Source organism: Odocoileus virginianus, chromosome 20, assembly GCF_023699985.2.
Source record: "Odocoileus virginianus isolate 20LAN1187 ecotype Illinois chromosome 20, Ovbor_1.2, whole genome shotgun sequence".
Taxonomy (NCBI): Eukaryota; Metazoa; Chordata; class Mammalia; order Artiodactyla; family Cervidae; genus Odocoileus; species Odocoileus virginianus.
In genome coordinates, this window is record NC_069693.1 from 38,571,349 (window position 1) to 38,586,080 (window position 14,732).

Here is a 14,732-nt window from a genome sequence, read left to right on the forward strand (position 1 = left end):
TCCTTGAAGATGTACATTACAGACTTATCTAACTCTTTATATGAAACTGCTCACACCTTAGGAACTAGATTCAATTACTGGCAGACAGTAGTGAAAGTTGAATAACATGGTTGATGTTTGATGATGTTAATTAAGAAAGGTATTTCAAATTTGATTATGAATCAATATATCAACTTTCTTCTATATGGATTGCTACATACTTAAGGGAAGCAACTGTAGTCAAAATTCTAAATTAAAATGTACATTATCTTCCAGAGGTAACCACAATTTTTCTTTCAATAATGAAGACTGCATGATAGTAATAATGTAGCAACATTAGTATTAATTTTACTTAATATATTCTGGAACACATTTTTAAAACACACATAAAATTTTTTTTATTAATACATACTACATACCTATTGTACCAATTAAATAAGAGCCAGTTGAGTCCTTCCAGTTGGTATTCCCTGAGTTGGTTGCCATTTTTATAATCCCTGGATTGATCTATTTTTTTCCAAATATTAGGAGGAGGACGATCCTTTGTGGAAAAACAAATGAATGATGTATTTCAGAATTTTTCATTTTCCATACATCTCATACATGGTAAAAGCACTGTTTTTAAAATAATCACAGAAGAATAACACTGTATGGCTTCATCATGAAATTTTACAAACATCTAAGGACCAAATTAGTTTTACATAAACTCTTCTACAAAACTGAAGAGGAAGGCATAGGCTCCAATCATTCTGTTTAACTCTGATAATGAAATTAGACAAAGGCATTACAAGAAAGCTAGAGACCAATATCCTGCATAAACAGAGATAAGAAATTCGTAACAAAATTTTAGCAAATGGAATCTAATAACATATAAAAAGGGTAATACAGCATGACCAAGTGCGGTTTTTCCCAGGCATGGAAGGTGGATTAAATTTGAAAATTAATCAGTGTTGATCAGACTAAAACAATCTATGATAATCTCAGATCAATATAAAAAAGGGGATTTGAAAACTCCAGTGTTTATTACTAATAAATAAACTCTAATTAAATTTTGAATAGAGGGAAATTTCCTCAACTTAATAAGATGCATCTATGAAAAAGCCATCTATTATATGTTCTGGTTAAAAAATGAATACATTCTCCCTAAAATCAGAAAAGGCAAGGATGCCCACTCTCATCACTTCTATTCAACACTGTACTACAGGTTGTAATAGGAGTAATCAAGCAAGAAAAAGAAATAAAGTCATCAAGATTAAAAAGGAGGAAGTGAAACTTTATTAATTTCCAGAAGACATAATTTGACTATCCAGAAAATCCTGTGAAATCTAGAAAAAATACAAACTAATAAGTGATTTTACCAACACTGCATAAGATGAGTATACAGAAAATTGTATTCTACATTGTAGAAACAACTATAAATAAATTTTAAAAGTACTACCTTACAATAGACCCAAATATGAAGTGTTCAGGGTTTACTAAAAAAAAAAAAATTTCTTAAATAGTAGCCAATGAACTTTAAAATAATTAACTATAATGTATTTTAAATTATTGTTTAAAATAATTTCCACATGAAATAATATTCTCCAGTAATTTTCCTTTCAGTAATCCAATCACTATTTCCTTAGTTTAGGAACAAATTTCATTTGTTCAAAAATACTTTACATGTTTTATACGTTGTTTTATCTAATGATAGACTGGCAAAAAGAAAAAAAATCACTTACCTCCTATATTGACTTTGATAAACTAGCACTGTTGTCAAATTGATTTTACTTTAACTAAAGGGATTAATTCTATTGGCTACATTACCAAAGACTACAAATGTATCTAAGGCAGTGGCTCTTCCCACCATGTGCATCAAAATCGACTTTTAACACCTGGGGTCCACTCAGAGATATTCTGATTCTGGAGCCAGGAAACAGAAACTAGGCACCTCTAATTTTTGAAAAGTTCCAAAGTGGTACTGATAAGCACCTCTGACGGACAACCACCTATCTAAGAAACAGCTTACTTAATAAGGCTAAAGATCAGCTTACCACTGAAATATGGACCTCACCCCAAAAAGAAAATTCTTCCTCTTCATAATACCTTTTAGACTGCTTCTCCCTGAATTAGTGAACACTTTCCTTTCCTGGCTCAAGAAAAGGCACTTGGAAGACAAAAGGAATAGAGGTGAGCTGCCATTCTCTTGGTAACAAACTATGGGTATTATTGGGAGACAGATTAAGAAGACCAGAAAATAAAATGACAACCAGACAAAAAAAATTGTTATAAAAACAATATGGTCTCTTCCATGGAACAACTAACTTCCTTCTTTTATATTACATCTCCACACTTTTCATAGCAGCCTTCCTTAATTCTGATTCTAACTGAAAAGTGATCTCCTCTAGTCTTTTCATATATCAAATCCCTCTTTAGTGAAGAAATTTCTGTGACCAAATTACATTTGAAAGAGGACTGGCCAAAATGTTTAATTAAAATCATAGTATATCTTTTTGTGAATTTCTTTTGGTTGGTTCTGCAAACTGGATTCACATGGTAACAATCCTATGCTTTAAGTAAAAAAATATGTAATTATTAAAATAACACAACTTGCTATATAACCTTCTAGAATTCTGTAGTCTCTGAAAAATCAGAGACTCTAGAAACTCTCTAGAAAAATCAATAACTGATTCATTTTTTTTTTTAAGCAAGGAGAGACAAGGATGAATCAATAAGAAACCAGTGTACTTAATTTATGTGGATCTTTAGTAATATTCTATACAAAAGGTTTTTCTAAAAATAAAGCTACTATGAAAGTAGAAGAACTATTCAGTTATAAAGAAATATATGGTTTACAGAAAGCAAGGGAAAGGGGGATATATTAAAGATTTTTCTTTGACAGAGAATTAATAACACTGCTTAGAGCTGAAACTGATATCCTTGACATTTTTATAAATGACCTGAGTAAATTCAAGATGAAGTAGAAGTATTTGAAACTTTTCTGGAGGGAAATTTAAAATGAAATACTTTATCAAAAATTTAAAAAATATTTTTAAAATGTATTTGGCTGCACCAGGTCTTAGCTGCAGCAGCATGTGGGATCTTCTTTGCTGTAGTCATTGTAGCACGCGGGATCTTAGTTTCCCAACAAGGGATTGAACACAGGCCCCTGAATGCAGGCCCCCTTCACTGGGATCATGGAGTCTTAGCCATTGGACTACCAGGGAAGTCCCTTCTTATCAAAACTTTTAAATGCACATATGTTCTGACCAAACAATTATATTAACTTCTGATTTCACTTATAAAGGATTCCATGTTTCAATGTAGCACTGTTTAGAATAGAAAAAACCTGGAGTATCCACTAATAGAGGAATAGTTAAATTAACATATATACAATACTAAGCAGTAATTTTATTTACTATATAGTCATTTTAAAAATATAGCATTAAATGCACACCAGACTAAATTCAAAATCACACTACACCTCTTGATTAAGGAAGTGATAAGATTTCATGATGATAAAGGCATATTCTTACCAAATGTCTTGTGTCAGGCCTTAAAGCTTGCAATTGCTCAAACTCTTCTATTTTTGCAAGATCTACATCTTCTTTTAGTTCCCAAGTACTATCTTCATACGGTAATGAGCACCACTTTACTAAATAGTAAATAACAGGCTGTAAAAGAAAGTTTTTTTCACTTTATTAATTTGAAAAAGAATAGTAAGAAACAGTTTAAACTGAGAATCCCCAGAAACAATTTAAATATATTAATCTTTACTGGTAAAAACTTATGAAACTTTGTCTAGTGTTTTTAGATCATTACCTTTAAAAAAGTAATGTTTTAATACCTGGAAGGTTTTAGATTTTTCTTACTTACTCAAAAAGTATTTCTACCAAATATTTACCTCGCCAGTATCTTTATCTTCACAAAAAGAGACTTCTAACACTCTGTCTACTTCAACGTAGTCTGGGTTAAATGGTTCTTCTTCCATCTAAAATTAAAAGTAACTTAATTGATATTTGACAAAGGAGTAGAAAAATAAAAGTGAAATGAAGACAAATTTATTACTAGCTATTCACTATAGAACAAAGACTTCAGTTTGACTGTAACTGAATATCAAAAAATGGAATACTTCCATTTTAATTTCTAAAAGATTTCTATGATTTGTCTGTACTATGAATCACCAAGTTATGTACAAAAAAACTCAACTAAAAAGCACTAAAAAATAAGGTACCTCAGACAAGTAAGTTACTCTAGAAGGTATATCCTTTAAAATTTCCTAGTTGGAAAAGAGGCTTTCCTTTACCTTTCTTGTGCTACTTTTCTCAGCAGTAACCAGGTCCAAGACCAACCACCTGACCTGAAGGCTCCTCTCTAATTTGTATCAAACACTATCTGGAGGTGGTTCTTGTGCTCAAGACCCCCTTACCTAACTAAACGCACTGTCTGAGCTACCTCACACCCAACTACACTCATTTACACTTCAACCTGTACTTCTGCCTGTAGTTTCTAACTGGGCTAATGGCCAACACAGCACCGACGTTATGCTGCACTCTACTCCCAGTTACACAAGCCAGCAACAGAAACGTCGTCTCAGATTCTTTTCTTTCATCCCCCACATCCCTGAACTCGTTGATTCATACAGATTCTAATTTTGTTTATAACTCAAATCGGCTCCTCCTTCCTCATTCTCACTGTCTCAGGTCTTCTTACTTGGATCTTTACAAATAACTTCCTAACTGGTCACCAACTACTGTTTTGCCTCCCTTTATTTTCACCCTTGTTGTTCAGTAGCTAAGTCATATTTGACTTTTTGCGACCCAATGGACTGTAGCACGCCAGGCTCCTCTGTCCTCCACTACCTTCTGATGTTTGCTACTGATTATCTTGATTCATGTTCCCACTCTTTCTCAAATATAAATCTTACATATTGTTCCCTTGTTTCAAATTCTTTACTGACTCTCCCGTTTGGGAACCAAGCCCACATTAGTTTCTGTGGAATAAACAGGCTCAAACATCTTCCTCCAGCCTCATCTCCTACTGCCTGACACAGCCACACCCCAGATATTATGCTTCAAAAGTACAAAACCACATGCTTTTCAAATTCCATGTTCTGTCACACCTTCATGTTTTTATTCTTATTTTTCTCTCTTCTGAATAGATCGCTGCTGCTTCTCTTGTCTACTTAGCTGATTCGTAATCATGCCTGAAAGCCTTACTTCCAAAGCCCATCTCAGTTATCTTTGCTGCATCTCTTCTTCTGTTTAACCTCTAAATGTTACAGTATTCCATGGCTCTGCCTTTAGTTCTCCTCATTATCTTAATCCATTCCTGATCAATACTATCATCTCCATGTACAAGACACACTTGGTAATAAAAGAGCACTACCCAACAACAGAATGGTAAAAAAGTACTCTAAGAAAATCTGCACAGCTCTGGTTTATCTTGTACCTGAGGCACATTAAAAAAAATTAACCTTCAGGAAAAATTAAAAGATTATTAGTTAAGTACTTCTAAAATCTTTTGCTCATTGTGCATGCTCAGTCACTAAGTCGTGACTGTGGACTGAAGCCCACTAGGATCCTCTGTCCAAGGTTTCTCCAGGCAAGACTACTGGAATGGGTTGCCATTTCCTTCTCCAGGGGATCATTCCGACCCAGGGATCAAGCCCGCATCTTCTGCATCTCCCATACTGGCAGGCGGATTCTTTACCACTGAGCCACCTGGTAAGCCCCATCAGCTCAATAGAGATTTTGGTACCAGAGTGAGGAAGTGAGAAATTTTTGAGGACCTACCAGCATCCATAAGTTGATAGGTCATTTCAATCAACACATTTTTGAAGTAGACTTTACAATTACAAAGAAATAAAAATAGCTTCATGGTGGAAAAACCTGCCATAAGATATCAACATAATCTAGTGATTAAAGTTAACACTACCAGTAATTGGGTAAATAGGTATCATATACCTCCTGACATGATTCACTGAGAATGCTCCTGCATCATTTCTATAGTGTTCATTTAAAAAAAATGCATGACCTGAAGCTGAGAAAACATCAAGACAATCCCAAACTGAGGGACATGTTACAGAATAAACCACCTAAATTCTTTAAAAAGAAAAAAGTCCAAGTGATGGAAAACAAAAAAATACTGATTAAAGGAGACATGGCAACTAAATGTATTATGCACTGCAGAACTAGACTTTGGATCAGAATAAGCATAAACATACTTTAAAAAAATTTTTGCTATAAAAGTACTAGTGGAACAATTAATGAAATATGAATTAAGGTCTATAGATGTGATAATATTACCATGTCAGTGTTAATTGTACTATTATTATGGGAAAATGCTTCTAGAAAATACTGAAATTGAGAATTATCATATGGCTTAGAAAAAAATTTATGTACATGGGAGAGAGAGGCAGAAAGGGGGAGAGAGGTGCACAGAGGCAGAAGAATTAATGTGAATGATAAAGCAAATATGGTAAAATGTTAACATTTAGGGAATCTAGTTAAAATATATGTGGGAATATCCAGTACCAAAATTTTCAAATAAAAAGTTAAAATAATTAGATGAATCTAAAACTGCTCTAAAAAAATAAAAAATAAAAAATAAAACTGCTCTAAAAAGTCTATTAAAAGAAAATTTAAAAAGTTTAGAGCAAGGAAGGACATCTGACTTTTTAAAAAGGCCTGGAAAGGTTAATGAATTTTTCCAATGATGTTCTGTTCATGCATACACAAAAGCTGATAGAGAAAATATGTAATATCTCACATACTGAAAAATCTTCTTTTTCATTTATTTGCTATGTCACCATTACTTGAATAAGTTTGCTGATAAAATACTTTAAGATATTAATATACTCACATTCAACTCTAAAAGGTATTGAAATAAATGTTAACTTTAAAATACAGGACATATCTACCACTCTGATTTATTAGTGTTCTGTTTTAGCTACTTTCCAAGCTAAATTTAGGGCTTCCCTGGTAGGTCAGACGGTAAAGCGTCTGCCTACAACGCGGTGACCCGGGTTTGATCCCTGGGTTGGGAAGATCCTCTGGTGAAAGCAATGGCAACCCACTCCAGTACTCTTGCCTGGAAAATCCCATGGACGGAGGAGCGTGGCACGCTACAGTCCACGGGTTCGCAAAGAGTCGGACACTACTGAGCTATTTCACTCACAAGCTAAATTTAGGGGGGGGAATATGCAGATATCATTTATAGTCAAATATCAAAAGTAGAAGCCTAAGAATTAAAATGAATAATATTTAAGTTTTTGATACATAATACGACATGTATTCAGAGTTCAACACATAATAGTCTTTTTCTTCTTACGTCTGCAAAAAAGTGTGCTCTTTGTGCTTGTCTCAATTTGAATCGTTTGATTTTCTGCTGGATCCTTTTATCTTTCAGAAGCTGCTGTTCTGTGGCCCATTCACAGTGAAGATAAGAGCTAAAATTTTATAAAAGTAGTATATTAGAAAGATACAGAAAATCATGCTTTGTTTTTACATTTATTTTTAATCATGGCCTCTAAAAATATTATCTTCAACTTTCCAAATATGCTGTTCATCATCTCATTTAATGTTGACAGACTCTCATATAATTTCTAAAACAAAGCCACTGTGATCACTACACAGAATGGTAAACTGAATCATAAGGATAACAACACATGACTTTTCATTCATTTCTTCATTATAACAGTTTTGTCATGATGAGAAAGAAAACTTGTTTTGAAAGCAATGTAATTTTATTTAAAACACTTTCTTTCACCAAAGCATAAGAAAAAGTTGAACAAAACCTGAAAAGTTTAACAGTATAATATGATGGAAAATGTCTATTATTTCCAAAAGCATCACTTATAAATATTCTTGCATTTTGATGTTAGTAAGTAGTTTTCTGGAAAAAAAACTACTCAATATTAACATGAAAAGTTTTCAAAGTCTATTCACTTTTGAATGATTTTTAATTTCATGCAATAACAAATAAAATATTTTAAAATACAGATAAAAGAAAAATAATAATTTAACTTAACATGTTCAAAATATTAATTCATATTTAAATATCATCTTTCTATTATTTTTCTAACTCAAATACTTACTAATTCTTGTATTTTACAAAAAATTCTTCTGTATCAATCATCACTCCAGGTGATATCTAAGAAAAAGATTCAATAATTATGAGTTTTATAATCAGGCCATGCAATATAAAGTACAGAATGTACTGTATCATTACTTACTTCTTTTTTAATAGTTCTAGAAGACAGTATCTTGTCCACAATTGCAGCATCTTCTTCACTCGGATTCTCCTATGTGAAGGCAGAAAAAAAGCATGATGATACATTCTGAAAACATTTCAGCTGCCACTCTGTATGTCTATAAATATACTAAAATCCAACAAACAATTATTTAACATATCAGGGACCATGTTAAATGCTAGAAATACAAAATGAAAAAAATCAATTGGTGTTACTGTCCTCAACATCACTGGCATCACCATCATAGTAAACATATTGGGCTTTTTAATCTCTTATGCATTATTCTCAATAGTTTACATTTTGCAGATTGGAAAGCTCTGGCATAGACAAGATTACTACTTGTTCAAAGTGTCAGATAAAAAAAAAAAACACAAAAAACAAAGTGTCAGATGATTCAGCAAGGAAATGAATAGCTGGGTTATAGTCCAGATAAAGGAGAGTAAAAGAACTCTACAAAGAGGAAAATGCCTATGTAAAGACATAAAGGTGTCAAAATATGGCATCCAGACAACTATGTTTATCAAACCAGAGGACTGAGAGTTTACAGAGAAGTGGAAGGACATAAGGCCAAAAAATCCATACGAAAGGCTTTATAAGCTGTACTAAAAAGTGCATTTTCATTTGTTTCTGACTTAGGACACCATTAGAGGAGTTTTCAAGAAAAGTACTGTAATTGGGCTTGTAATTTACAAACACTCCACAAAAAACATGGAGTTTGGAGGAGTCACAGGAAAATCTATTTAGGAGGCAAAAAATTGAATGCCATGAAGTAAAGATAAAAAAAGAGAGAACAAATACCTAGGTTTCTGATCCAAATAATGAATGGTTCTATTAACTATAATATGGAATCTAGGAGGAAAAGTTGATGCAGGTTTTAGGAGGAAAGATAATGAAGATTTTTAATTTACATTGGTTTAAAATGTTTTTTGTCATATAATCCAAAATCTGTCTTACCACAAATAACTGTAAAGGCTGTTCACCAGGCAAGGGAGCTGAATTCTTTTTTAGTTTCATAGAGCCTTTAACCTCTTCTTCAGATTGTTTCCCTTCTGCATCCTCTGCATATTTTTTCCTTTTAATTTGTCGATTTGATCTTCTTTTCTGTAATGAATGATAAGGATCATATTCACATGATTTATTTTAAAGGGTCATGTGACAATTTTGTACATTAAATTTGCAAAACTGTATTCTGCATTCATCTTTTCTCATTTTTACTTTTAATTAAAGGAAGATTATAATTTTCACTGTGCCAAAGGTTTGCAATCTTTAGTTATCTTTAGTTATACTTCCTAAAATGTCAAGTAAGAATGATCAAAAATAATACCTTTATTACTTTTCTTTTGAATTTGTTAAGAATAAAAAGGTCTTTTTATTTAACTATTTCACAGATTGGGAAACACATATTTTAAAATATTAATACTAGCACAGTTTTTGCTTCAAACCTAGAAAGTCACCGATGAATATTGGTTTAATAATTAACCAGGGGCATAAAACTAAAAGAAATTAAAACTTTGACACAAAGCCCATGAACCTGTGTCTAAAACAGAAAAAAACCAAATAACATAAAATGTTTTAAAAGAGATACATGAAATAACAAAGGATGAAATCTACTAAAAAATTAAATGTGAATGAAGGAGGAACCACTGTTTTACTGCCTTTACTAGCTTCCCTTAAAAATAAATAACACTATCATAAAAATGGAAGAAAGCTTTTCAGAAAGTATTCTGTGTAGTAACATGATTTTAAAATAATCTAAATAATTTAAAAGCAAGTATCAAATGCACATGGCTTTACTTACCTCCCTAAAAGTCTAATATTTTATGTTCCCACTAAAAAACAAATTACACAATTGCTTGACAATCCCAAAGGACTTAGTTTTAATTTTGCATACCTCCCTAAAATCCCATGGATGGAGGTGCCTCAGTCAACTGTTCCTTCTTCCTTTTACTATTCTTCTGTGTATTTAGTAACTCCCATGACATTTCCCCAAAATGCAGCTAACAGAATAACCCATGTGTTCTCCCTTTGGTTTCTGCCAATGTCTTCAATGTGGTAGGTCTTTCATACTACCATTGCCATAACAAACCTGAATCAGAGAAGCAGTGTGGGGACAAATTTATTTGTATTCAGAAAGGCTGCAGTGCCTCTTCTCTTGAAAGCAGTGGAATACTGAGAGAAAGAAAGGCACTACTGTGGTGAGGCAGCTCAGCCAAATGTAGTAGAAAACTCCATGCTTCCATTAGGATGGGTCACCATCTCTTAGCCATGAAGATATTCATATTTGCAGAACTCAAGGTGACAATTTTGTCACTATGGGAGGCCGGAAGGTGGCATACAAAAATTATATAAAAGGGACTGAACATGGGTATCCTGCACTGCAGGAAGATTCTTTACCATCTTAGCCACCAGGGAAGCCCATAAAGGCTGGGGAGTTCACTCTAGCTTTTGTATACTTGCTAAGTCATGTCCTACTCTTGCAAACCCACGGACTGTAGCCTGCCAGGCTCCTCTGACCATGGAATTTCCCAGACAAGAATATTGGAGTGGGTTGCCATGCCCTTCTCCAGGGGATCTTCCTGACCCAGGGATTGAACCTGCATCTCCTGGGGGCTCCTGCACTACAGGAGGATTCTTGACTGAACCACCTGAGGAAGCCCAAGGGACTTATAAAAACCCAGTTCTCCCACATCCTCTTTTGGAAAAGATACGAAACATTTATTATTCTTTGGGAGAGAAAAGTCTATGGATCTCTAGTACTAGGCTAAAGAAATGTTTGGAGTTCTATTACAGGCATCAGTTCTTAATGCTCAAAAATAGATTAATTTAATAACCATTCAGGACAATTATTATTCTAACAATAACATATATTATGAATGTTATGTCTCACTAGGCACAAATAGTTTATATAATGAAGTCTGGTAATAATTTGGTACACTTCTAGAAGATTCTATAGATGATTTCAGCATTAAAGTTTCCTTTCTGATCACTTAGGTCAGGTACTTTGAAATGCCGTATACAATCCTTAGTAAGTAGTAGTAAACAAGTGTCCTGAAAGAATCAGTTTAACTCACAAACGTGCACATTCAGGTAATTCTTTACAAGATGGAATAAGAGCCACATACTGTAAACTGCTCCCTCATTCTATGAAGATTTTTATCACTCTCTGAGTAATTTAAAATACTGTGAGTTTTTTGTAGTTTTACAACTGATTTCACTAAAACTTAAATTCCATTTGAGCATATAGATACATATTAGGCAAAGAGAAGTAAGGTGCACTCTTACCAATTAGCTTTCTCTGTTATATAACAGTTCCACTACCTTAAAAATACAGAACTAATTTGAATGCCCATATTTTAGGCTAATGTGGGTTGCTCTGGCTTTCTTTTTCTCCATAGTATTTTTCAAAGGACAATTTAAAAGTGACAAACTATTTCTTCAAATTTCTTTCTACTAACTTTTCCTCAATGTTTTAAAGGCTTCAATCAACGGCACTTTACATAAGAGGTCAGAAACATTATGTTCTTAAATGACTAAATACTTCATTATGATAACATACCATTTGTTTATCATAAACCTAATAAAATGTGCTATAGGGACTTTTAAAAATAATTTAAGTCTCTAAATACAGTTAGATTACTGAATTATTCTCTATCAGGTAAAAAATTAAATATCATAACCACATTTTTAGATTTTTCACTTGACTCTAAACCTTCAATTACTTTGCAAGCCTTCAAATCTTGACAATCCATTGTGGTTGAAAACTACTTTTAGATATTTATACATAATTTATATACTCATATATTTAAATATATCAATAATACAGATTTATGACTGTTTACCAGAAAATATTTCTTTCCTTCTCCATTAAAATTTTTGTGTTAAACCAAAACGCTTCTTGAAGCAACCTAGTTAACTACTGTGAAAGGCATGGAAGAAATGTGCATGTTACCCTATTCTACCATTTCACTGTTTGGTAATTACATAATGGAAAAATGGCCAGCATCATTTCAGAAAAAACGCAACTCCCTTTTCTCAGACTGGATAATGCTAAGTGTGCCTAGGTTCAGGACAACACATGAAGAAAAAGCCAGGCCGCAGAGCACCAGGAGCTCCAGTCACTGCCCTTACCTCAACTCCCGCAGCAGCCCAGGAGCCTTGAGCCACTGCTCTCCCAGTGGGTAAGAAGCTGCGTGAGGAAGAAGAGAGGCCGTTCAGGGGCTTTCCGGCCCCGGGACGCATCGCTCCACCACCCCTCGGCCGAGGGCCGTGCTTTGAAACTAGAGAGCAGGGGCGGCCTGGGTTATCATGGCCTGCACTGGGTCATGTTTACCTTCACAAGGCTATTTTGAATATACAGCTATTAAAAAAATAAAAAGGAAGAATGCACAGTATTTTTGTCTGCTTTAGGGGATTTTTAATATACCTGTTTATCTTCTCTTCAGTAGAAGCAGACCAAAGAAATTATCTCCAAGAATGATTCAACCCATTTGCTTTATCATTGGTATGTGACTTTTAAAATTAGTATCTCCATCAATAAATTCATTTAATAATGCTCTAAAAGTACAGGGTAATAATACCACTAGATACTCTCCATGCTAAAAGCCACCAGGGTTTTTGGATCGTTACTTAAACTCTCTTGGGCTTCAGTCTCATTATTTGAAAACTGAGAGGGTTTGAAGAGGATGTGTAAGTTTCCTCCCAGGTCTAACACTGTAGGACCATCCTGTAATAATGTTTTGTCATATAAGTCCTATGAAAATAAAATGTACTTTCACCACTAAACTACAGTATAAATAACCATAAAACAATATTATGCTATCTAAATCTGCCAGTGCTTCATTTCTCAGAAAAAAATTTTATACTCACTTGAGAGTCTTCCTCTTTGAATGCATGCTGTGTCATCTGCTCTGCATCAGATATTTCATCTGAAGACTCATTCTTTCTCTTTTGTTTCTTACCCAATGTAATAATGAGTTTTCTGTTTTAGTAGAAAAAGAGTAAACAGTAAGATCCCTTTGTATTTTTCCATTTTTGGTCAAAGTAAGATCTCAGTGATAAATTTTCTTCTGTTTTATATCCCTTGAATGTCCAACTTTCAAAGATGCTATTTATCATGAAATAAAAAATGATATTTTCAAATGATAAACTCTATTCCAAAGGAACAAACAGAAACCAATAATGCAGTTAACACATTTCAAGCTTAGAAATATAGTTAAATTCTAGCATTTGTTTCTTTAGGCTTATGATTATTTTTCATGAGAAAAATGTCAGGTGATTTAATTATTTAATAATTAACATAGTTCATTTATTTTATTATCTTGGATAGGTTTGGAATGAGTGATTCTTTTTCCTTCTACTACTTTTTATTTCAAATTCCACTTAATTTCTTTGAATCCTACCTATTCTCCAAGTCTCCACTTGTTTCTACCCTATAGCAGTTTTTCCCTTACTTAAAACACTTAAACAATTAATTGTTCTTTGATTATTTCACTTAGGGCTTTTCTCAGCTGCACTCTATCTTTCTAAAGAGTAAGATTTTTTATATTTCTACAATATGCATACATTTATCTGTCTCTAATATATACACATATATACGTATATTAACACAAATTGAATGTCAATGTCTAAAATGAAAATGTGTTTTCTATGTTTGTTTCCTGATGAAAGACAGAAATACATGAGTACATCCCACATTTTCTTATCTGGTTCAATAGATGAGATGACATGATCACTATTAGGAAAGTTCTATTTTAGATATCTATATTCCAAACATAGTAAGCTTCCCAATTATATGCAGGCATGATATATTAGAAATATATCAAAAAACTTTTCAGCAGTTATTTACTAACGTGGGAAAACTTGAAGGTTAAAAGCATCCACTTTGAAATCATAGTTTCAAAAATATAAAAGCCTGATGTCACCATTTTACTTATCTTGTGTGACACTGGGGAAATTACTTGATAGCTTCCTTGCCTATAAAATAGGGATATTGCAATAGCTAGAGCCATAATTTTGCTGAGAATTAAGCGGGATAATGTATGTCTGAGGACAGCCTTTAACACATAGTAGTTTCTCAACTAATGGTAACTACATCTAACTGTGACATGCCAGGCACTTTCCTGGGTTCTAGGATTTGAAGGTAAAGTCGACAAAGTTCCTAACCTTACATATCATTGTTAGAATATGATCTCAGCTAAAATAAAGAGGAAGTTAGAACAAGATGTAATGTGAAGACAAAGAAGAAATGCTTACATTTACTGAAGAGTAAAGAAGGATTTACAGAAAAGACAATGTTTGAGAAAGGGAACTGAAGATGAAAGGGAGCCCAACAAGTAGTGAAAGAAAAGACCGGGTACATTCCAGACAGGGGGATACCACAGAAGATGTGAGAATATGCAACGATAAGAGCATGTTAGGACCACACAAAGTACTACAGGAAGAGGTGGGTCAAGGTCACAGAAGACCCTGTATTACACACAAGGAGTTCATGTTTTTAGTTTAAGGCCATCTTTAAGCTCCA

At 33.4% G+C, this 14,732-nt stretch overlaps 1 protein-coding gene across 10 annotated transcripts in view; it reads right to left on the reverse strand.

The window, feature by feature from the left end:
- CHD9 (chromodomain helicase DNA binding protein 9) overlaps positions 1–14,732 on the reverse strand; it is a 228,889-nt gene that overhangs the window by 62,910 nt on the left and 151,247 nt on the right. For all 10 annotated transcript variants that reach the window (XM_020873089.2, XM_020873088.2, XM_020873093.2 and 7 more), the window contains 8 exons: positions 13,079–13,190; positions 9,167–9,313; positions 8,195–8,263; positions 8,057–8,112; positions 7,291–7,408; positions 3,863–3,949; positions 3,495–3,632; positions 399–520 (listed from right to left, as the gene is read on the reverse strand). In XM_020873089.2, coding sequence (XP_020728748.2) covers positions 399–520; positions 3,495–3,632; positions 3,863–3,949; positions 7,291–7,408; positions 8,057–8,112; positions 8,195–8,263; positions 9,167–9,313; positions 13,079–13,190 — 849 coding nt within the window. The remainder of the gene's footprint in view (positions 1–398; positions 521–3,494; positions 3,633–3,862; positions 3,950–7,290; positions 7,409–8,056; positions 8,113–8,194; positions 8,264–9,166; positions 9,314–13,078; positions 13,191–14,732) is intronic.